This window comes from Phoca vitulina, unplaced genomic scaffold, assembly GCF_004348235.1.
Source record: "Phoca vitulina isolate PV1807 unplaced genomic scaffold, GSC_HSeal_1.0 scaffold34, whole genome shotgun sequence".
In the NCBI taxonomy this organism is placed as follows: domain Eukaryota; kingdom Metazoa; phylum Chordata; class Mammalia; order Carnivora; family Phocidae; genus Phoca; species Phoca vitulina.
In genome coordinates, this window is record NW_022589737.1 from 2586626 (window position 1) to 2608952 (window position 22327).

At 50.2% G+C, this 22327-nt stretch overlaps 1 protein-coding gene across 4 annotated transcripts in view; it reads right to left on the reverse strand.

Moving 5' to 3' along the window:
* Positions 1-22244, reverse strand: part of KIRREL3 (kirre like nephrin family adhesion molecule 3) — a 536120-nt gene extending 513876 nt beyond the window's left edge. For 3 of the 4 annotated variants that reach the window (XM_032426388.1, XM_032426387.1, XM_032426385.1), the window contains exons 1-2: positions 22034-22244; positions 18953-19402 (exon numbers count right to left, since the gene is read on the reverse strand). In XM_032426388.1, the coding sequence (XP_032282279.1) occupies positions 18953-19007 (55 nt within the window). In that variant the 5' untranslated portion in view covers positions 19008-19402; positions 22034-22244. The remainder of the gene's footprint in view (positions 1-18952; positions 19403-22033) is intronic. The other variant, XM_032426386.1, reaches the window with a different exon arrangement.
* Between the last annotated feature and the right edge of the window lie 83 nt (positions 22245-22327).

The window sequence follows — 22327 nt, forward strand, 5'->3', positions numbered from 1 at the left end:
TTCTGCACCTGTACCTGTCTGGCTGAAACATGACTCCGCCCCTTTCTAACCAATTCTATGAAGGAAAGGCAGTTAGGCTTTTCTTGGTATGGGAAAACATCTTGCCTCTTATGGCACTGTTAAAACCATATGTCTGAAAAGACCTCAAGCCACATACACTTGGGGGGGGCTGTTTTCAACACACCCCTTTAGTGGTGTAGGCTCCGGGCTTGGTGCCTAGAAGCTGTAGGGGAGGCCTCTATCTCCACCCCAGAGGGTGTCCCCCCTCCAATGCCCTGGGTGGCAATGCCTCGTGGTGCGGGTGCCTGAGGAGTTTTCTGAGCTTCTGCACCACACACTCCCTTGCAGGGACTCTGCCAGGGATGGCAGCCTTTAAACGCCTCATTAATATTCAAATCTATTCAAGTCATTTCAATTTGAATTCTATGCATATTATCAGATAGAACAAAATGCAAATATATACAAATTCATCCATATGAAGAAATAAATAGGGGGAGCTCTGCATAATGGGATTATAATCATTCTCAGGGCTTGTCTCTCTCTTTTAATTCCCCTGAGCCCCGAGGACCAGAGCTGGTTGTGATGCTCTCCTTGGGACTGTTTAGCAGCAACATAACCTTTCCTGGACACAGGCTCTTTGAGGGTTGAACATTTTATAAATCTATTTAAAGATGCTATCATCGTCTGCTGATTGTGTCTCTTCCTGGGCTTCCAAGGCAGACTCCCCGGGAAACTGACAGGGTGAGTACGGGATGGGGGTGGACTCAGATGCCTGTCTGGGGGCCTCACATTTTGCTACTTCTGCAGGCCCTCGAGCTGGCGTCCGACACGGTCAGTCAGTCTGGTCCTCCCCGTACACCAAGGGAAGGGGCCTCACTGCCTCAAGCTTCCTGCAACATCTTGATGCATCTGGTGGTGGGGTGGGCAAAGAAGGGCTAAGCTTCCAAATTTCTTTAGCCTCTAACCTGAGGGAGACTTCATAAAGCCTTTAAAGTATATCAACTGAATCTCATGACCTAGATGATCCAACGTGGTGCCTAATACTATCATAAGAGATGCTCTCCCTCACTCTGTCACGTGGTAAGACACACAAACTCATCCTGGAGCCTGCAGCCCCACGTTCACTGCCACGTTCACACAGTTTATATCCACTCCCCCGTGCCTCCTTTCTAAGCCAGATCCTCGGTCAAAAGCCAGAAACTCAACCAGGCATGGAGGCAAAAAGAGACAAATCAAAGTGCAGGCAGTAAACCTCCTACCCAACAGCAAATCACATGTAGACAAACACAGTGCCTATTTCTTTTGTCTTACACTATTGTTGCTGTTGTTGATCTCCGTTTCATTTCAATTACTCCAAAGATAGGAGGAGGCTGAGCTATATGCTATTTTAAAGGAGAGTTCCCATACTCCATGCTAATGAAGCCAAAGTAAATTGCTATTAAGAATCATTTAGTGAGGTTTAACTACAGAATCTAATAGATGCTCCCCCTAATCTCTCCCCCACGGGACCCAACGATAGTGGCATCTAGTAGAAGCTCCACTGATTAATGTAAGCATAATTTATACCAAGTCAGAGTATCATATCATAATAACCATCGCCTCCTAAGCACCTTTTACTTGATAATCCCAAAATGCTTTATAAAGATAAATGGGCAGAAAGATCATTTTAGTTTACAGAAAGGGAGACTGAGGCACAGATTTCTCTCACAGAGAGGGAGGATAAGAATGAAACAAGATGAAACCAGAGAGGGAGACAAACCATAAGAGACTCTTAATCTCAGGAAACAAACTGAGGGTTGCTGGAGTGGTGGGGGTGGGGTGGGAGGGATGGGGGGCTGGGTGATGGACACTGGGGAGGGTATGTGCTATGGTGAGCGCTGTGAATTGTGTAAGACTGTTGAATCACAGACCTGTACCCCTGAAACAAATAATACATTATATGTTAACAACAACAACAACAACAAAAGAATGGCTACAATTGTTCTGAAAGGAAGGGGCGGGCACCCAGCTCCGTTTTGTCTTTTGTTCCTTCCAGTGATGGGCAGAATAATGAGGCCAGAAAGATGTCCATGTCCTAATCCTTGAAGATGTTCCCTTACAAGGCAAAAAGGACTACATCTGTGATCAAGCTAGGAGATCCTAAAATGGGGAGATTATCCTAGATTATACGGGTGGCCCGGTGTAATCCCAAAATCCGTGTAAGGGGGGGAGGCAGCTTCAGTACGAGGCATGACCAAAGCCAGAGGCTGCAGTGATGCTGGGAAGGAGCCGCAAACCAAGGAATGTAGGTGGCCACTGGAAACCAAAAGAGGCAAGGACACCAATTTTCTCCCGCAGCCTCCGGGAAGAACCAGTTTCGGCTGCAGCCCAGTGAGACCCATTTTAGACTTGGGACACCCGGAGCTAAAATACATTTGTGCTGTTGTAAGTCATGCAGTTTGTCTTGTGGCCCCAAGAGCCGCAGGGAACGAAAACCATCCTCACCCCATCTTTCTCAGCTGGGGTTTCTCTTCTGAACCAAAGAACCCAGAAAATAATACAAATAACTATTTTTTCTTCTCTCAAGGATAGCACCTAACGGGCACCAATTTAGATGCATAGTTTAGTTTATTTCATTAATACAATGGATGCCTTGGGGGCACTGAGCATCATTCTTCCAATGAACGGTGCCGAGAAAGGTGGCCTGGTCTCACCTGCTCCCCCAGAAAGCCACACAGTATCTCGCCTTGAAAACAGACTGCAGAGAGGCGAGGAGCAGCTCTCTTCTGTCCCTGGGCACCAGCACCACACATCTGGAAAGACAGAACCAGAGGATGGCAAACACCTCACCTCTGCGGAGTGTGTCATAGTAACGTTTCCTTCATGATGTTTCAAAGCACCACTCAGGAAGTAACTACTTCGTGAGGCAGCTGGCAGGAAAAGCCTGATTCCCTTCAGCCTCTGGGGGCCATGCCCAGAGCCATGCCATAGGTATGTGACAGGGCAATGGCCTCCTGGCCTCCAGTCCAAGGCCCATGTCACGGGCTTGGGATGAGGATGAGGAGCTGTGGAGGGTGCTGACAGACGGACACTCAACAGTGCTGACAGACGGACAGGCTGACAGACTGACACTTCATGGCAGAGGCACCGTGGGGAGGGTCATGGCCAATGTGCTCAATGGAAAGGCTGCCCGGGAGGGAGCTTCCAGGCTAGTACACGCACTGGTAGAGTCCTCAGTATAGGGGAGCTGTGATGTTCTCTTTAGTATGCCCCACTTACAAGAGGGAGAATTTGTGCCTAAGTTAGAACCAGCTTTCGTTACTTCACCAGCATCCCTGCCTGAGCGCCTCCTGAGTTCCTCTTCTGCGTCTCAATGGAGATACTCACCCCATCACACCCCGTGGGATGATGCAGGAAACACTCCCGGGGGCCCACTCCACCAGGCACCCTCTAAGCCTATGCTCTTCAGGGGCAGGAACCCGGGGGAGGAGACTGAGGGGGGGCGGGGCTGGGAGAACCACAGGGCCTGGATTGGGAAAACCTAGGTTTTTGTCTTAACTTTCACACTTACCAGCTATGTGACCTAAAAGAAGCCACTTAACATAACTTGGTCTCATTTTTCTTATTTTTCCAAGTGGGGAGGAGAGTCGCCCATAATAAATGTGAAAGGGTTTGGGAAAGCATAAAGTGCCATATAAAGGGGGGGGGGATTAAATTATTATCACCTTTTCCCCAAGGATTACTTTGTGCTCATAGGTACTCTGGTTGCAGAAGGCAATAATAATGATAAGTAGATGTATTCTCTGATAAAGAACTTTCAGAGCTTGGCAAGGGAAATGCCAGGCACAGAAGGTAGAGGCTACCAAGAATCCCCGGTCACGTGCGGGCTATGTGTCCAAGCTGGACAGAGGCCCTGAGCACACGGAGATCCACAGGACCCCGCCCTTGCCTTCTAGAAGCTCACGATCTAGAAGGGAAGGCAGATAGGAAAAAGCCACTTTAATATACTGTTACAAGCACTACTAGGGGGTTTCCACAGAGGGCTGTGGAAGGAAGGAGGAGGGCACTTAAATTGAAGAGAGAGGTAAGGAAACTTCCTCCAGGAGGCAAAGTGAGTTGATCCTCAGGGTAGAGGTCAGCCAGGCCAACATGGCGAAGAACGGAGATCCTTCTAGAGGGAAGGACAGGCGAGAAAGCCAGGAGGTGTGAGGGAGCAAATCACACTCAGAGACGCCAGCAGCTGGGCTTGGCTGGGGCGAAGGGTGTGTGTGAGAACGGAGGAGAAGAGAGCTCTTTCTCCCGAAGGTGCTGGGACGCCGTCAAAGAAGCAGACAACCATCCAAAGACAGAGCCCTCTTGTCCCTGGAATCTGGCACATTGGCTATCGTCATGGCTAAGCTGATGAATGGAAACTTCAAAACCTTCTTGTGCACAGGAGTGTGCCTTCTGGATCAGGGAGAGTTCGAGCTCGGAACCCTACAGTCTTGTGGTCTCCAGGAGACTAACATGTCTGCCCTCTACACACCTCTCAGCTTGCTCCGTCTTTCTGTCTGTCCATCTGTCTCTGCTCGCTAGGCTGACAGGCACACGCACCTACGCTCCTCTCCCCCTTCTTCTCTTCTATCACTACGTCATCCATCTGGGAACATGCACAAGGCATATAGAGCAGCCAGCAGGGGCTTGGGGGTGTCTTCGAATCTGGCCCCGGCTCCACCTCTCTCTCTCTCCTCTCCACTGCTGTATTCATCAGTTCCTGCATTTGGTTTCCCATTGGTGATCTGGGCTGAATAAAGAGGCCCAGAGGCCTAGTGATGAGAACATCTTTTTTTATGAATTGAAAAATAAAATGACAGTACGCAGCTAGTAGATCCCAGTTCGCAATGAAGTGAATAGCGATGTCTGCAGTTGTATTGACCTTGAAGATTTTTTTAAAAAATAGAACAAGAATTCTCGGGGTGCATTATTATATACGTTCTGAATCTCTTCACTGTGCCAAGCAGAAAATCCATCCTTTATGGACATGAGCATCTCTGGTGTACAGCGTTAACTTTAAAATAAACATTCTAAAGTGCAGGTGGAAGAAAATCTACGGCCGCTCTCGGCCACATTCTTCCATGTCAGCACAAATGCTCACATTGCTTTCCTGGGCTCCCCTGAGGTGGGACAAGGAAGCAAGTGACTCGTGTTCTTCTCGGTCGTGAGGAAAGCAGCGACATCAACAAGAGACCGGCAAAGCCATCCTGTTCCAAATTGCATGTTCCTGGCCTTATCAACCTGTTTGGTTTCCTGCGCTCAGGACCCATGGTGATTCCTGAGTCCATTCTCACCGTGCACATCATCCTGAGCTAGTAACGTGACATGGAAGCTCTTCGAGGCAGCTCCCATGAGTCACCTTACCTCCTTTGGTTAAAAGCTGCTCTCCAGAGCGCTTGTACAGCCCAAGTTAATATAAGCAGTATTCACAGGGAGGGGAGGCCAGGGCAGGGAAGGGTGGGGGGTAGAGGGGAGGCAGGTGATCCCTGGGCCAAAATGCACCCACCAGATACTTTTATTTGTCTTTCTCTGGACAGGGCTCTACTAAGCGGTTGTTTCAAAACATCTCGATATTTACTTCGAGGAAAGTTGTGACCTCCATGCCCCACACATTGGGGCCAGATGAGCATTCAAATACTCTGAACAGTATTCCATAAAAAAGGGTAAACTGGCCTGGTGCCAAGCAAGGGCATTCCTATTTTGACTAGGAAAGATTTCTTTCAGTTCATATGGCTGCAACAGCCCGTAGGAATGATAGAAGAATCCCGGCCCTGACTTCGCAAACATTTAAGGCAGACAAAATAACGTAAGAAGACAATTTAACTGAAAAAACACAGCAGTACATATACTTTCACTTTCCTTGGCCAAGAATTCAGTGGTAGGATCTTCGACAATGAATATCTGCTGATAATGAGAAGGAAATGCAGATTTCCTATTATTATTAGCAGGAGAACAGGGTTGGGAAGGAATAAGGTTTTCTGGATGGTATTTCTCCCAGTCTGATCAGCTCAGCATTCAGTTGTTTTCACCTGTCAAGGATGGATTTCTATCTGTGAATGCCTCTGCCCTGGCTTGATGAAGAGAAAACCCAAAGCAAAGCTCATGCCCGGAACAAGGGCCACCCACGTGGATTCGGAGCCCTGGCGACAGCTGACAATGCACCTGCCGACAAGAGCCGTGGGTTCCACTGAAAGGCTCAGACTGTGGTATCGATAGAAGGAATGTTATGTCTTCCACACCGAGATCTGTCTGCCTTGCATTCTTCCTCTGTACTCCTCTGATTCAATCCGAAAGGAGCTTTGAAAACATCAAGGAAATTCTATGTTTTGCTAGTTTATCTTAAGTGCCTATCTTCAGCTAATACTATGATCCTGAGCATGGTCTGGGTAGAGACAGGCCATCTTCAGAAATGATTTCTGACACCAGGCAAGACGAACCTGCTGGAGCCACAGTGAGGAGAATCGGGCCTGAACAGTATTCAGACTCTCCCACATTCCAAGAGTCCTTTCTCTCTCTCCCTAACGACTATTATTAATCATTTCAGAACCATGTGGTCTCCAGACATTTTTACACTTCTAGACTTGACAAAAAGGACGGTTTTGATGTCCTGCAACGCCTTTTTGTGTAGAGCAGCTCCGTTCTTCCAGCGCGGAGCTAACACCAGGCTCACCTCTCCCTCAGCAGAATGGGGTTTCTTCTTCTTCTTCTTCTTCTTCTTCTTCTTCTTCTTCTTCTTTTTTTAATCCACTGAAGGAAAGTTAGGTGGTGATGTGTTCTTGTTAAGAAATCAGCATCTGGCTTTCAAAATGTTCAGCTAAACTGGAGCTGGGTTGGGGAAGTAACAAGCACCTGCCAGCCACAGGGCAGAGCTTCGTGAATTCTTACTCAGCTTCTGTCTTCGGGAACGGTCTTTTCCTCCATTTTGATCGGCTCTTCATCACAAGCCCTACAAGTCATGAAGGAGGAGGACCACAGGCCAGGCCAGGGGTTCTGCAGCCTACTACCAGGCACACGGCAGTGGGGGCACCAGCGTGAGGGGGATTCCTCTGAAGAGAGGCGCAGCAAGGGACCAGGGGCGTGCATGCGAGTGTCCGAATGGCCGTCCCATCTCTCCCCAGGAAGGAGAGGCAACGTTATGGAGTCTGTGGGCAAATCATGGAATCTCAGCCTCAGCAGCTTTCACTGGCCGGTGGGCTGACAGTCCTGCTTTACTGGGTTGCTAGGAGGATGACAGAGGGGAATGCACGCAAAGCTCAGCAAACCTGGCTCTAGGTCTCCGTAACGCCTCCCCATGGCTGGCTCCATGTCAGCGACCAGGAGGCAGTCTGGTGGCCAGACACACACTGTGAGGTCGGCATCTGGAGACCATTACAGGTTTCGATTCTTTTCTATTCTCACCATTTCCCCTCTCCCTGGTTCAGCTTTCCATCGAGGGATTCCCAAAATCCTAACAGAGCTCGTGTTTGTGAAAGAAGAACGGGGATCAAGTTGGCCCACCCGAGGGGCCAGGAAAGCAGCGGAGCCAAGAGCCCATACCACGTGGGTGTAACATCTTTTTCTATGGGGAGGAGATCAATCTCCATTACTTTTAGCAACTTCTCATATAATGCAGTTCTATGTTTCCTCACTGACCCGTGCAGCCTCAGATCTGCAGTTTGAAATAAGGCTTTGCAAACTTCAGGCAAAAAGTTTTCTTCTCCGATGCGAGATGCTCAAGAAGTCACCTGGCATGTGCCAGGGGCACTGCATTAATACAATGGACAGAACAATCCTACCTTCTCTCCCACCCCACTGGGCACCCCCTCCCCCAAGAAGACAGACAGTGTGAGGACGGACAGATTGGGCTGGTGGCAACTCACCTTGCTAGTAACAAAGTAGCAAAGGGCTCTGATGGGGAGTCAGGTGTGGGAGGCCACTTGGGTTTGGGCAAACCTCATCTAAAATCCTACTGGCAAGCAAAACCTAATGGATATCAAATAACGTCCTGGGGTGTCGGACAACATAAACGGCCAGTCTACCAGCCACTTGAGCCATACAGAGAAGATAAGGAGCGGGCAGCTCCAATGATGGCCTCACCCTTCCCTCTCCCCATGTCCCACTGTCTTAGTTAATGCTGCACACAGATTGATTCCAGGGTCTGAGACACATCTTACTTGCAATCTTCAAAAGGTGAAAAAGGGGGGCGCCTGGGTGGCTCAGTCAGTTAAGCCTCTGCCTTCGGCTCAGGTCATGATCCCAGGGTCCTGGGATCGAGCCCCACATCGGGCTCCCTGCTTGGCGGGAAGCCTTCTTCTCCCTCTCCTACTCCCCCTGCTTGTGTTCCTGCTCTCGCTATCTCTCTCTCTCTCTGTCAAATAAATAAAGAAAATCTTTAAAAAAAAATAAATAAATAAATAAAAAAATTAAAAAAAAAAAAAGGTGAAAAAGGCAAGCTGCCACCACCAGCAGGGCAGGCGGTGGGCTTCCAGTGCCGGCCTTAGGATCGGGTTACCTTGCCTGGTAAGTTGCGTTCTGAAACAAACAACCACCACTGATGGTGATTTATTTTAATGGTGTCTGTTTCTGTCCAGAGATGAAAACAGAGTAGCACCTCTTCAGCCTGCCTAGGAGATCAGGAATAATGAGACTAAGTTTAGCATCTGTTTGGCTTTTCCAGCAGGGGAGGGGAGCAACAGCAGAAATATTGGCTCCTGGATCGTTAAAGAGGCAAACTCCTGGAGAGAGGGGCAGTGGGCCCAGGTTGGGGACTGGGGTGAGGAAGCCGGGCTCCTGGCGCCTGGCCATTCCTGGAGGGGGACGGATGCATTCATCATCCACAGGAGAGACACCAGCCTGGGAAAACACCTGCCACAGGGAAATGGACAGGTAGCTGAGGTCTCCCCTGCTCCCTCTTTTTGCAGCTCTTCCACACCCTTGGACATTTTTATTTGTGCGCACCTACCTCTGCTCAGACATTGCCCTTAGCACTCTGCCCTCACATCCATCAGAAAGAGCAGAAAGCACCTGAGCCTCCGGGGGGAGCTGCTGCTAATCTGGAAGGCTTGCTCTTTCCCTCCATGCCCTTTCCATGCTCCAGGCTCAGCTGGAGCATCATGGGCAGAGGAGGGCCCCGGGCACCCGGACTAGAGACCCTGGCTCTTCCTGCTACTAAGGGTCGCCCTGAGCCTCAGCCCCGCTCACTCCTGGGCTTTGCAAGCGCTGCTGCTGCCACCATCAGGCTGATGCAGGAACTGCAGCGCTCCCCAGGTTTCGCATCCCAAAACATTTCCACCTGCTCCTGCCTGATGTGGACCCAAGGGAAGAACAGGCCCTCTCGCTCCCGCCGGTGGCCCCTCACGCAGGTGCAGCGTCCTCTGTAAGAAAAAGGCTTCTGAGGCCAGCTCTCTGATGAAATGGGACTCCCTGTGAATGTGAGGTGGACCCAGCGTCCTTCAGCGAGGTGTGGACAAGTGCGGGTCCTAGAATATGGAGGGTAAAGCCACTGGGAGGTTAACTGGCAATTTCTCTCTCTTTGTCACGAGGTCAGGAAGGCAGGGAGGGTGGCATCGCTTCTCCTGTGGTACCCGGGGAGGGTCTCCAGGAGAAAGCTCTAGGTTTCTGTCCCCCATGGTTGCCTGCATGATGAGCCAGCCGGGTCCCAGTGTTACTCTGGAACAGTCAGAGCTCCCAGCATCGCCAAGGGTGACAGGTGGACTGTCACACTGCACCAGAGCCAAGTCACCTGTGACACTTGCAGGTGACTGACAGAAATGGGAACTGACATGCATTAAAGAACAGAAGGACAGGGCTGGGATTTTTTTTTTACTGAAACTGAGGAGTGGGTGGCTTGCCGGAGGATGTTTCTCTCGGCAGTGTCCCTGGTGACTCAGTGGTCATTCAAGGCCTCACTCAGAGAGGAACAACTTTCTACTCCAAATAGTTGGGATCTCTCCTCTGCCCTCCCGTGGGGGCCTGTCAACCCCTGCACGTGTGATGTCAGAAACACTGCTTTCTCTTCCTTTCACTGTTTCTTGCCATTCATTCCAATATTTCAACATTTATTCAGAGTCCTCTATGTGCTGAGTAGCATGCCTGGCACCAGGGCGGGTGGATAAAAGAAACGGATATTTTAATCAACCAATTAAGAGAATAAAAGTTCCTGCCCTTGCCTTTTTTTTTTTTTTAATTGTCAACACAGCCACAAAACGAACTACCCAAGCAACATCCCCTTGATTGCTATTCAGCCCAAGAGGCTGGCCTGCCATTTCCCCTGGAAACCTGTGCCCTCAAGGTAAAGCTGAATGCCAGAAGATGAAGGAACCAACTCAGAAAGAGTCTGGAATCAAAAGACAGAGCTGCAAGGCTAGGTCGTGGTTTGAAGGTCAGCTCCCTGGTTTTCATGAGAAATCCTTAAAATCCTTTTCTATGCCTAGCCACCAAGGATTCCCACAAGCTAGAAGAACATGTTCCATATTATGCCACAGCCTAGGATCTTCTCATGCATTTTTCAGTGTGGATGATTTGGAGCTGCCACATCTACCAGCATCTTGAGAAGCATCAAGGCATATGAAAAAGTGAAGCAGATGAGAGTGACTTTGGTCGAGGACATGACCTTTCGGAGCCTATGACAGTGATCACGGCTGCCTCTCATGCTAGCACAGTAATGAAATGAAGCAGTGCTTGTGAATGGTACTCTACAGCCTGTGAAGTTTTACACCAACACTCATCATCATCATCCTCATCCTCAAAACATTATTACTGCCACCACTACCATCACCCACAGCCAAAAGGATTTGCCTGGCACTTACAAGAAAATGTGCTGGACAAAGACATCTGTAACACATCATCTATCTTCTAGGAATTTAATATCCAGAATCAATAGGTTGTTGCTAATAGATAATACTCAGGGAGTCATAGGGTTGGAGAGGATTTGGATGACATCTAGTCGACTCTTTGATCCGCTGCTTGGGAATTGACTCTTCCATTCTTGGGGGCCCGAATTCTACTCTTAGAGCACGGTCAGCAATGGGAGACTGTTCAGTGGGCTAACCTTAGACACTAGAATTAAATATCAACAGTCTTAGATCCGTCACTGCCTATTTCTGGCAGAACAATGCGTGTATTTGCTTCGCTGTTGAGCTTGTCCTGCCAGTCCCCACCAATTCCTGAGGAGAACAGGCCCAAGTGTGGGACACATGAGTAGATCTGATGACGTTCTTTACTCTTGGTACTGGAGACTTATAAACATTTCTAACATCTTCTGAGTGGAATCACCTGTCTTGTAACCTTATTTTCCCCAAAGCCAGCATAACTTAGCTTCCTCTTCAGAACAGCAAAGAAATCATTAGCAAAATATCTCTAGGCATTTCTTATTTATCTCATCCTTGTTCTTGTCTCCCTTCCTGGTTTACCATTCATCCTCAATGTTAGGCGAGCCTCCCTGGGCCCCAGAAACAGGTAAATCCCATTCCTCAGTGCACGCCATACAACTAAGAATCCAGTGTGCACTCAGCCGTCCCTGCTTCTGTGTGCTCCTTGGTTCCCCACCACATTCTTTATCCAACACATTGTTCTTAAGTATACATCTACCTACTATTCTTCTCTGCCTCCTTCTGGAATGTAGACCGACACGGAAGGTCAGTTCCTCCACACTTACGCTCTTGCTCTATTTTCCACCCCTTTACATACTAGCTATGAAGGAAGGTGAGCCGGAAAGAATGGGTATATTTCCATTCAATTCTACATTTTTAAAGCTCCATATAAAAAACAGGGCAAACCAAGAAGAATAAGTAACAAATGGATTCTTCCCCTCTTTTATCCATAGGACTCATGGCACAGAGAGGACTACAGATCCAAAACCTACTCACAATGTTTCTAAGGAACAGACTTAACTCTGATAGTTAAGTCATCAAAACATTTAGCATGGTATTTATGACAAGCTGACCCACCCCTTCCCAAGCTTCTCACTACCCTCAACACACTCCTATTCCAGCCACCCATACTACCCATTGCTTCGGAACAGATGGCATTCTGTCCTGCCTTCTTTCCTTTGCACGTGCTCTAAGGCAAGCCTGAAACACTCTTTTTTGTGCTTCCCCAGGAGGGCTCCCAGACATCCTTTGAAATCAAGTCACTGCCTCTCTGCGGCCTTTCCTGATGCCCTCGGTCATTTCGGTGGCTCTCAGAATACTCTTGACAACTCTGAGCCCATCACGTAACCATCAGCCAAAGTGTCTGCTCCCTGACCAGACTGAGAGCCCCCCCTGGGGCAGAAATACTGTTTTAGGGGTCTTTGCATCAGAAGTCCCTGGCATGGTGCCCACCACACAGTCGGCCTACTATGAGTGCAGGCTGAGTGGCCAGGGGCTGAGCTTTGGTGTCCTCAAGGGCTATTTGATCACGAAGGAAGGATGAAGAGAATGTGGCCCTCTGAGACTGTATGGAGCCCCTGGGGAAAAGTGTGGAATGACGAATGGAAGCCTTGGTTGTCACTGGCTGTAAGTCAGTGTCAGATTTCAAATTCCTGTTTTCTAGGCATGGGTTAGAAAGAGACTGAACTTACAACAACTGTCGAGGGAACCCAGGCCAAGTAAGCAGACCATCTTGATAATTCAGCCTGATATTCATACATCTTTTTAATACTCACAACCTGTATCATTGCAGTTTGGGTTTCAATGTTCCAAAAAAACGGCCTCGGGCCAGTCTACCTCACTCTGCCTATGAGGACACCGGCACCAGGTGGAAGAGCACAGTGAGATCTCACCTCCCATTTCAGGAAGATGGAGGATTTTTCCAAAGCTCTGGACAGGACAACACTTCAGCCGTAAGCTGTGTGTGTGTAGAGTGGGGTCACAGATGGGAGGAGATTTGGAGAGGGCATGAGAAGGCTTTCAGACTGCAGGGGTTGGGGGGGTGGGGAACTTTCCCATGACATGTGGGAGGCCTCTACGTTGGCTCCTTCCTTGCCTTTTTGTCCAGGAACCAGATGGAAGGGTACGCACCTCTCACTCTCCCAGCCCCAGCCAGGGCTGCAGCTGAGTAATTCTGCAGGGAGCAGGATTCACCCATGCTGGCCACTATTTCCAGGCTTTGACTTGTTACCAGTGTACCCAAGGGAAGCTGACATTGATTTAATCCTCGCAGTGGTGCTGACTGTGGACTCACGGAAACATTGTATGCTTACGGAAGACATTTGTTTCCAAGCAGCTTATGCTAAATCGCCCTGATATAAAGGAAACACTTATCCAATATTGACATTTACTGACTTCTAGAAATATACAGCCAGAGTACTCATTTTCACACTCAGAAGAGCAAAGGGAAAAAAGCACAATGTTTGATGCCTAGCTCCTTCAGGGGCTCAGAAGCAGAAAGTTAATGGAAGTTCACGTTAAATATGGTGGTGACGATCCTCATCCTAGGGCAACACCGTGGATTCTGAGAGAGCGTGGAAGGTGGAAGCCCTTCCAGGCTTAATCCTCAAGCTCTGGCAGAAAGCAGGACACGGCATTCTTGGTGTGACTGTGTGAAAAGTATTAGGATGATCTGCACGTCTTATTGGACGTGCACACCCAACTGTGGATCCTGGTTTTCCCCTGGGGAAAAGAAAACCATGCTCAATGGCATCTATGCTCAGTGCAGTATAGACTCCCCTCACTGGAAATAAAACCTCCTCTATTTGGAATACAGGGCGAACTCATCCAGCCGGGCACGGGATCCTGCCTCATTTTGCACCTCACTCCCTGTGGGCAGCAGTGAGGGGACATGCAACCCAAGGGAACAGACCTCCCCCACCACAAGAGCCCCATCCCAACCCCGCTCCATGAACACTGGGGTGCCCCCTGATCTTGCGGGGAGACTAGGGCCCCAGTGGCTGTGCCACCAGCACCACCATTAAAATCAGGATTGCTGCAGTGGTGGAGTCCAAGTGTGAGTTCCGCGACCTTCTCTTGATCTGACAGACCCTCCCCACGGCTGAATCAGAGTGTCCCCATTCCCAGGCACAAGCAGGATACAGGGCCTCACTCTTTCGGGTTGACCCCTATTAAAACTGCCTGGTTTTTCACCTAAAAGTTATTTATTTCAGCATTTTAGAAGGATAAGGACTGTAGCTGAAGAAGGATGCCTCTTGCCCATGTGACACCCCCCGCCACCCCCGATTTACAGGAGACCCTAAAATGAATGCTGTTGGCCCTCCTTCCCACGCTTCCATCACAGGCAATTTTCTTTTCCTTGTTGATGTTTCCAAAACAGTTTATCTTTTTATCTCCTTGGAAGAAAAGTACTCTGCAAATCAAAGGTATCATTAGTATTGTTATTATTTTGCTATTGAAATCTCTTGAATTCACTTTGGATTATTCATGTGCTTTTTTGGGTCTGCAATATAATGCCTCCTAAGTCACCCCCACTGGGCTGAACAAAAAAGAAAAATTGCATCTTCAGGCCTAATCCCCTGCTCCACCCCGTCTCCTGCTGGCCCTGGCTCCCACCAACACAGGCACACCAGGGAGAGCTGCTCCTTGGTACCATGCCTAGCTCCCTGCTGCCATGTTCCAAGGGAGATCCTCCTTTGTAACCCAGGAGGGAGGCCCCCGCGGTATCCTGTAAGTGCAGTGCGCAGGCGTTGACCCCACCCCGCACCCTTCTCCCCCTGGGGAGTTTCTCTTCCTTCCTCAATAGGTCTGGCTGGCAACAGAGAGCTCCCTGCTGGGTAGCAGACGCTGAGACCACCCCCATGCCCAACAGACGTGTCCCAGTTCCCTTCACCCAGAGGATTTGTTAAAGAAGTGGTCCCACACCCTTGGCAGTGGTACACTGACCTTCCAGGACAAAAGAAAGCATCCTTCCTCCTCTAGACAAGACATCATACCACTTGGGGTGCCGGTGGGAGGAGCGGCGCACTTAATACTTGCCTCATCTTTTGTTATGTGACAGCTCTGGGCAAGGTTACATGTTTGCTAAGTTGCTGTTCACTCCCAATTTCTTGTTTTAATGCCTTCTCAGTCTGTCCCCCTTATGATCCCCCCCATTCTTCTGGCTGCCTCTGATGCATTCCTGGTATCTTTTGGTGCCCCTCTCCCTCCCCCAGGGAGCTTCTCGCAAGTTAAGGCGTCTAGAAGTTGCTCCTTCCTCTCCAAGCTTCCTGTCATCCCCATGGCTTCCCTCATCCTAGCTGGGTCTCTTCACTCACAAGACAAGCCCCGTGTCTGCTTCCGGCTCTTCTCTCCCCTTGGAAAGTCATGTCGCCACCAACCTCTGTCCCTCGGGTAGCCATCGGACAGCCCTTTGGGAGACTCCTGCCAGCAGGACAGGAGAGCAAGTCACTTAGATTCTTCCCAAGGGAGAGGTGACGTCCCGGATGAACCCTCAACTCAGGGACTGTCATTGACAAGTAAGTTCTCATTGTCCCCCCAACACGTTCAGAGCAGCCTGGCACGCGGGAAAGTCCAACGAGAGATCTGGGTTGGCCAGAGTTAGAGCTTTCGGGCCCTGCAAGGTTATGAGCCAGACGGGACAGTCTAGGAATGCTAGGGGAAAATGTCAGTGAGCAGGGAAGAGAACACCTTTCCGAAGAGCGTCTGAGTTCAAGGCACCAATTTGTATCACTGCGCATTCCCCAGACTGTCTCAGCTGGGCAGCAGGGATCTCCCATCCTGCTGGCACACTGGTCCTTCCTAGCTACTTAAGATGGGGGGAGGGGGTGCAGGCTGGTTGGCACGGCTCTTGAAGATGAAGGAGGGCACAGAGGGAAATAGTTGTGGGCAAATGGAAATGATAAAGGGAAAAAGATATCGCCAGTTCTAAGTTTATGGATGACAACAGAATTGATTCCTTTTCACCCAGGGGCAGAACATGCCTCTTCTTTGCAGGAGGCAAATTGTGCTGTGACATTATCCCTCTCTGCACAAAGCATGGACAAGCGGTCCTGACAGCTGATGGAAGAGGCATCCCCAGCAAGAGAGAAACCCACAAGCAGCACACACTGGCGGCTCGCCATTTCTTTGTGGGGAGCCAGGCCCGGGGACGTTGGCAGGGGCGGAAATGGAGGCATGCCATTTGGTCTTTCTACTGCCACCTTAGGAAAGATAAATAAATATTTAATCTCCAGCTCCACGAAAAGCCCAAACTTTCAAGGGAGAGGGGATACAGCGCATTGCTGACATTGATTATACTTGGAATTCACTCTCTAAAGGGTTACGAGGACAAGTAAAAGTGAATAAATATCAGACAAATTGGGAGAGAACAGACAACTGAAAGGGACTTTAAGAGTTTTGACTTAAATGTTTTTGCCACGGAAGCCTTCAGAGAGCTGTTTGGAGCTCTCCCTCCGTAGGGGGACCAAGACAACGGGAACAGGAAGCATGAGAATTGTGTTTCCAGAAACTCTAAAATGACACATAGGCTCCCACTGGGCAGCAGATGGAGGTGTCACCGGAGTGCCAGATAAAGGCCTAAAAAGAACCCTGCACATTTGTTTTCTCTGAGAGGAGAGGCATCCCTGAGTCCCTGCACATTTCCTTGGAAAGCATCCCAGGAGGAAGCGTGTGCGTGAGGTTGGAGCGGGAGGGTTGTCAAATGGGTGACTCGTTAGGGCATGCCAGGCAACTTCAGTCAGGGGGATGTCTGCGGGTGTCGCCTGGGGCCTGAGGGCCAGTCCTCTCACGACCTCTCGGAAGTGGATGCACTCTAACTAATAACTTGAGAAATATATGGTGCTAGGTAGAGGTGGGCACAGTATAGGAACTGATCATATAGGTGTAGGGTCAAAGAGAATCCCCTGGGGAATTCACAATACTCAGGACAACAACCACATTAAAACACATGTCTACGGATCAAGTCAAAAGGTAACATATCACAAAAGTCCATAAAAAGCATCCCACTTGGCCCTTAATTCCTGTCATCAGATGCTGTCTATTCACAAAACCTACAGTGTCCAGTGATGCAGGGTATTTTGACTGGCTACATCCACTCTGTCTCATCATCTTTCTTTAGACCTATTTTGGAGCCCCGTGGGCCCTGACAGCTACCGTTGGGTAGGGTGGGCAGTGCTGGCTAAGCTCAGAACACTCAGGAATCACAAGGAAGTAGGCATTGCAGGATGCTGTGGTTTCTTCCTAGTGCTCTCAGGGCTAAGGGTGGATGAAACGGAGCGTTTAACCTCCATAGGTAAATATTTAAAGATTCATATGAGACAGCGAGGAAACAGCTCTGGTACTGAGAAAGGGATAAGCAAAGCAGAAGATGCATACTGTGATGATTCAGACAGCCAAAGAAGCACTCAGACACCAAAGGCTTCTTATGCCAATCTAGAGGAGAATCACACCTCCAGCTTTCCAACAACACACGGGCGGATTAAAATGTGCGCGGGTCCCATGAACATTTGTGGAGGGGGGGATGGTGGGCTCCTCCTTGTAGGGATTCTACAGGCAACTTCCTGAGTAAATTGGGAAGAGGCAAAGGAGCATGGGAGTGTGAGTGTGAGTGAGTTTGTGTGTGTGTGTGTCCATAAGCAAGCACACAGGCATCCAAGAAGGAGGGTAATCTCACAAAATGGTAATATAACCCAAACTGTTTCTGTACCAGTGTTCTGAGATAGTTCTTATTCATTCAGCCTGAAAACTCTAGGGAAGGCAATTTATCTTCCTGCTGCTGTAGGGAGCCCTGGTGAGATGCACACTACCATATGAATACATGAGTGTGTGCGTGTGTGTGTGTGTACACATTGTAATTACATACAGGCGTGGGCGCGTGCACAGTTACGGGGGAAAGGCCCCCCCGGTTTAATCAGGATGGCCATGAGCAAAGTTTGGTAAGGGGGAAATCTGCAGTGACCGTAAGTACCAATGGAAGAGCAGAGGAAGGAGGCGTGGGGTTTTTGCTTACATTTGGCTTCTCCTTGACAGGGAAAGAAAAAGAGACATGCTGTTTGCTTGCAAAGCCAGCCACCCATGGCGGTGCTCTGCTTTCTTGAAAACTTTTACCCTTCATTTAATCAACAGATGGACAAGCTCTGTTGTGGATTTTTCTGAGAGTCCTGTCCCTCTCGGAGCCGTGCTGGCTGGCACAAATGCTGCCTCAGATGGCAGAGAGCTGCTTTACTTCTCCCCTTCGAACTCAATTCCACAGGTGACTTTTGATGCCTTTGGCTAAGTAGGCACTCACCGTCCCTCCCCAGATCGCCCTCCCCTCCCTCCACCACGCCAGCCCCTCCCCCCCCTTTCGGGCTCCCTTTGGCAGGGAGCCAGCCCAGAGGTAGCAAAGTTCTTTCGGGGAGAAGTCCACCAGCCTCTCCGCCCCTGCTAGGCTGCACAAAGTAAACAATCAGCACCAGGGGTGACATTTCACTTTAGACCCTGAATCCGGGGCTGTGTAGGATTCACAATTCAGCCGTATTCAGAGAACCCGATTCCATTCAATGAAACTCTTGACAAGCTTTCTCCCAACCACCGCAAATTACCCCCACGGTACATTCTGTAATTGCGGCCCGTTCTGCAACCGAGCAAAACCGGCACACACTGGCTTCTGAATCCACTCCTGCAAGTCAGACCTTATTGGAGCTGAAATATCCACCTCAACAAAGCTCTCCTTCCCGACCCTCTCCTTCTCCCAACCTGAGTCTGAAGGAGAGGAGGTGCCCAGAAGTTCAGCGCGGCATAGCCACACAGATACTGCCTCATTAACATCCCGGGAGCATAAAGAACTCATTTGCATCGGAGAGTTTGAGCTGGATGTTGACAAGTGAGAGGAGAAAGTCACCCCTCCCACACCCCTTCCTTCCAAAGGAGAAGAAACAGTACCATCTTGTTGCATTGGCAAAGGCAAAGAAGCCACGCCAGAGCATCTCGGACGCATCGATCGGCTCGAGTTTCCGAAGCCGGCCCACGCTCCTGCCCTCAGCCTCCCGCGCCCCGCCAACCCAGCCGACTTTCTTTGCAACTCCGGCCGCCCGCGCGGGGGGTCCTACCTTGACTGAAAAGGAAGAAGCACACGAAGAGCAGATCGAGCTGGAAAGGTTTCATTCCTCAGCGCAGCAAGGGAAAGCCGGCGGGGCAACTTGGGTTGGCAGTTAGTTTCTCCTCCCGGGCGGCTCGCCGTGCTCAGCCTCCGCCGCGGTCCTCCCGGGTTCGCGCCAACCATCGGGCTGTCCGTGCGTCCGTCCCTCGGCGCGGCGCCGCTCTCCTCGGGGCCTCCGGGTCTCCGCAGCCTGCCGGGACCAGTGGCCGGGCTCCTAGCCGCCGCGGGAAGCCGGGCTCGTCAGCGACGTCCCCGCTCGGAGCAGATCCATTCTGTGGCTCTCGGCAGCCGGGGCGCACGGCTTGGCTTCCTCCGGCGGCGGGCTCCTCCCACAGCGAGCTCGCGAGCGGGCGGGCGCGGGAGCCAGTGACGAGTGACAGAAGGGCTCCTTTCACTGAAGCTGGGGCGGGGGGGCGAGGGAGGGGGAACAGGTCATAATTAAAGAGGAAACACTTGGAAAAAGGAGATCTGTGCAAAGCGGAGGGCGGACGGGGAGGCTCTGCTCTCTCTTCCCTTCTCCTTTCCCCCCCCAAACAGGGGGAAATGCAGCTTTTGTCACCATTATTGGCCAAAAGGCATCTTGAACAGGGAGCCGACTGTGACTTTTTGTCCACACCACATAATGTTGTTCAACGGGAGTGAAGTTGAGGGGGACTATATGCAGGCACACGCATTAAAATATGCGTGCCCTGCCTTTGCACGGGGGATTGGGAACTGGCTGAAAGGGAAACAGCGAAGCAGCGAGGGGTGGGGGTGGGGGTGTGCATCTTTCCCCGGGAAGGACTTGGCCAATGTGTGCAGCGGGAGCCTCAGAGTTGGGGAAGAGATAAGCACGTTTTACATTTTTTGGAGACTTTCCTAGAAGGGGGAGGTAGGTCATAAAAACCCGAACGTTTAGACCTTAGTTTGCTTTGCAGTAGTCCTCCAAAACAAAATGAAGGAACTAGAGGGAAATCAAGCAGGTCTGTGACACATGCCCATTTATTATTATTACCATCCTGGTTTGTGCATTTCCCAACAAGGAGAGGGGAGTAGCCTGTTTTTGCATTTGCAGCCTCTCCTCTAATAAGCGCTCCATCACTTTCAGAGTGTCTTTTTCTCCAAGAGGTGTTGTGAATCCTATTGCGAAGGAGAGGCCAAGGTCATAGGCAACTGCCTGGGAAGAACCTTCAGGTCTTTTACCTGTTGTGAAGCCCACACTCGGATCAAGCTCTGTTTTCCTCCAGGATAACAAACAATTTCTCTAGGTCTGTTTCCTTGGTGGACATTTAGATATACCTGGGATAAGCAGGCATTGGGGGAGCTAAAATCCCAGGCACAGACCATGCCTTCTGGAACTCACAGTTTATTGTGGAAGCAGAGTATACACGTGAGATACAAACTATAAGGATAGTTAAAACTGAGTATAATATGCAGCATTATACAGAAGAAGGGGGGGCTAAAGAGTAGGGGGAGAAAGCTGGAAGATGCTCTCTTGATGAGTGCCTTTCAGTACAAAATCATTCATTGCTTTTTTCAGTCACTGGACCTTGGGGAGGTCTTTGGGAAACTCTTAGCCTTCTCTCTATCAGTATTACGTACTTGGGGGATTTTACTGACTTCAAGGCACATTCCAACGCCAAGTTTCCATGTGGATGTTAACTTTAAAAATGTATCCCTTGGTATTGATGAACAAGAAAAGAGAAGTAGGGCCCCATGAGAAAAGTGTGTGCTGGTAGGGGCTTACTTGTATCTGGTAGTTGATATCAAAGATCTACAAATTAGTAGGTGTCTGCTTTGTTGACTTTTCTACTCTTAACTTAATAGTTTATTTAACTGCATCCCTTAGAGGCTGTTAAACAGATCAAAGGGAAATTTGTAAGCAAGCTTTGGGGGAGAAAAGAAATGCTGAGCAACAGAAACCAAGAGGACCCAAAAGAGACACACCATCAGCTAAATTAGCAAACAAGGTACAGAAGCAAAGTGTCAGCACAGCCTCAGCCCCGCTGACTCGATGACAGAGAAGACAGTGAAACAGAAGAGGCAAATCAGAAACACATACGCAAGATGAATGATGATTCTAAACAACCTATGTCAGACAACATGGTAAGAGTGAGAACATGGCATGTAGAGTGCTTTAACTTTAGTAGGAGCTCTCCATTAAACCTACTGGGTGAGGGGAGAAATTTAAGGTCTGGGCACCATTCTTAAGGCAAGCCTTGCAGTGAATAAGACTAATATGAGAATGTACACCCTACCTCACAAAGCAACACTGGATGTTTTTTTTTTTGTTTTTTTTGTTTTTTTTAAGATTTTATTTATTTATTTGAGAGAGAGAATGAGATACAGAGAGCATGAGAGGGGGGAGGGTCAGAGGGAGAAGCAGACTCCCTGCTGAGCAGGGAGCCCGATGTGGGACTCGATCCCGGGACTCCAGGATCATGACCTGAGCCGAAGGCAGTCGCTTAACCAACTGAGCCACGCAGGCGCCCCAACACTGGATGTTTTAACTAACATTTATCCTTTAAGCTGCTGTTTGATTTTGACTGCTAATTCCTAAGTGGCCTGGGGCCCAGATTTGCTTAATTCAGCCCCCAGGGAAATATTACAAAACCAGGGTCATGAAGCTAGTGAACTGTGCAATACACGCAAATCAGGCCCACGTACAGGCGTGTGCGCACCACACACACACACACACACACACACACTCGATCTTGGACAGGAGAGGGATGGTGGGAATCCGAGGTTGGAAGGACCTTGTTTCGCTCTCCCACTGGTCCCTGAGACCGGCCTCACGACCCTCAGACTGGCTCTGATCCCCCTAGCCAGCTGGGCCTGTTCCCTTCTTCCCCCCTCCCCCTTCCGCCCCCCCAACCCCCTTCCGCCCCCTCCCCGCAGCCTCCGGGCTCCGGCAGAAAGGAAAAAAAGCTTGGATTAAGTGGTGAGCTGCCTGCCTCTAAAAGGACCGGGAGGCGTTTCAAGCCTGAGTGCCGGAAAACCCACGGCAATCTTCGGCAGCCACCACGTGGGGCGGCGAGAACGACAGCGGTACCTGCAGGACCCACAGCCGGCCGGGCTCTGGCGCCAGCCCCGACGGCGGCCCGGCCATCTCCGCCTCGCCGCTCCTTGGCCTCACCTCCTCCGGGGGCTCGGTTAACCTCCTGGCGCTGCAAGGTGCCTGCGCGCAGTTCGCGGGCGAGGCGGGGGGCGGGAGGCGCGGACGGCTCCACCTGATGGAGAAGAGTGGAGAGTCTTAGACCTCGGAGCGCGCAGCGAGGCGAGGCGAGGGGAGGGGAGGCGAGGCGAGGCGAGGGGAGGGGAGGGGAGGCGAGGCGAGGGGAGGGGA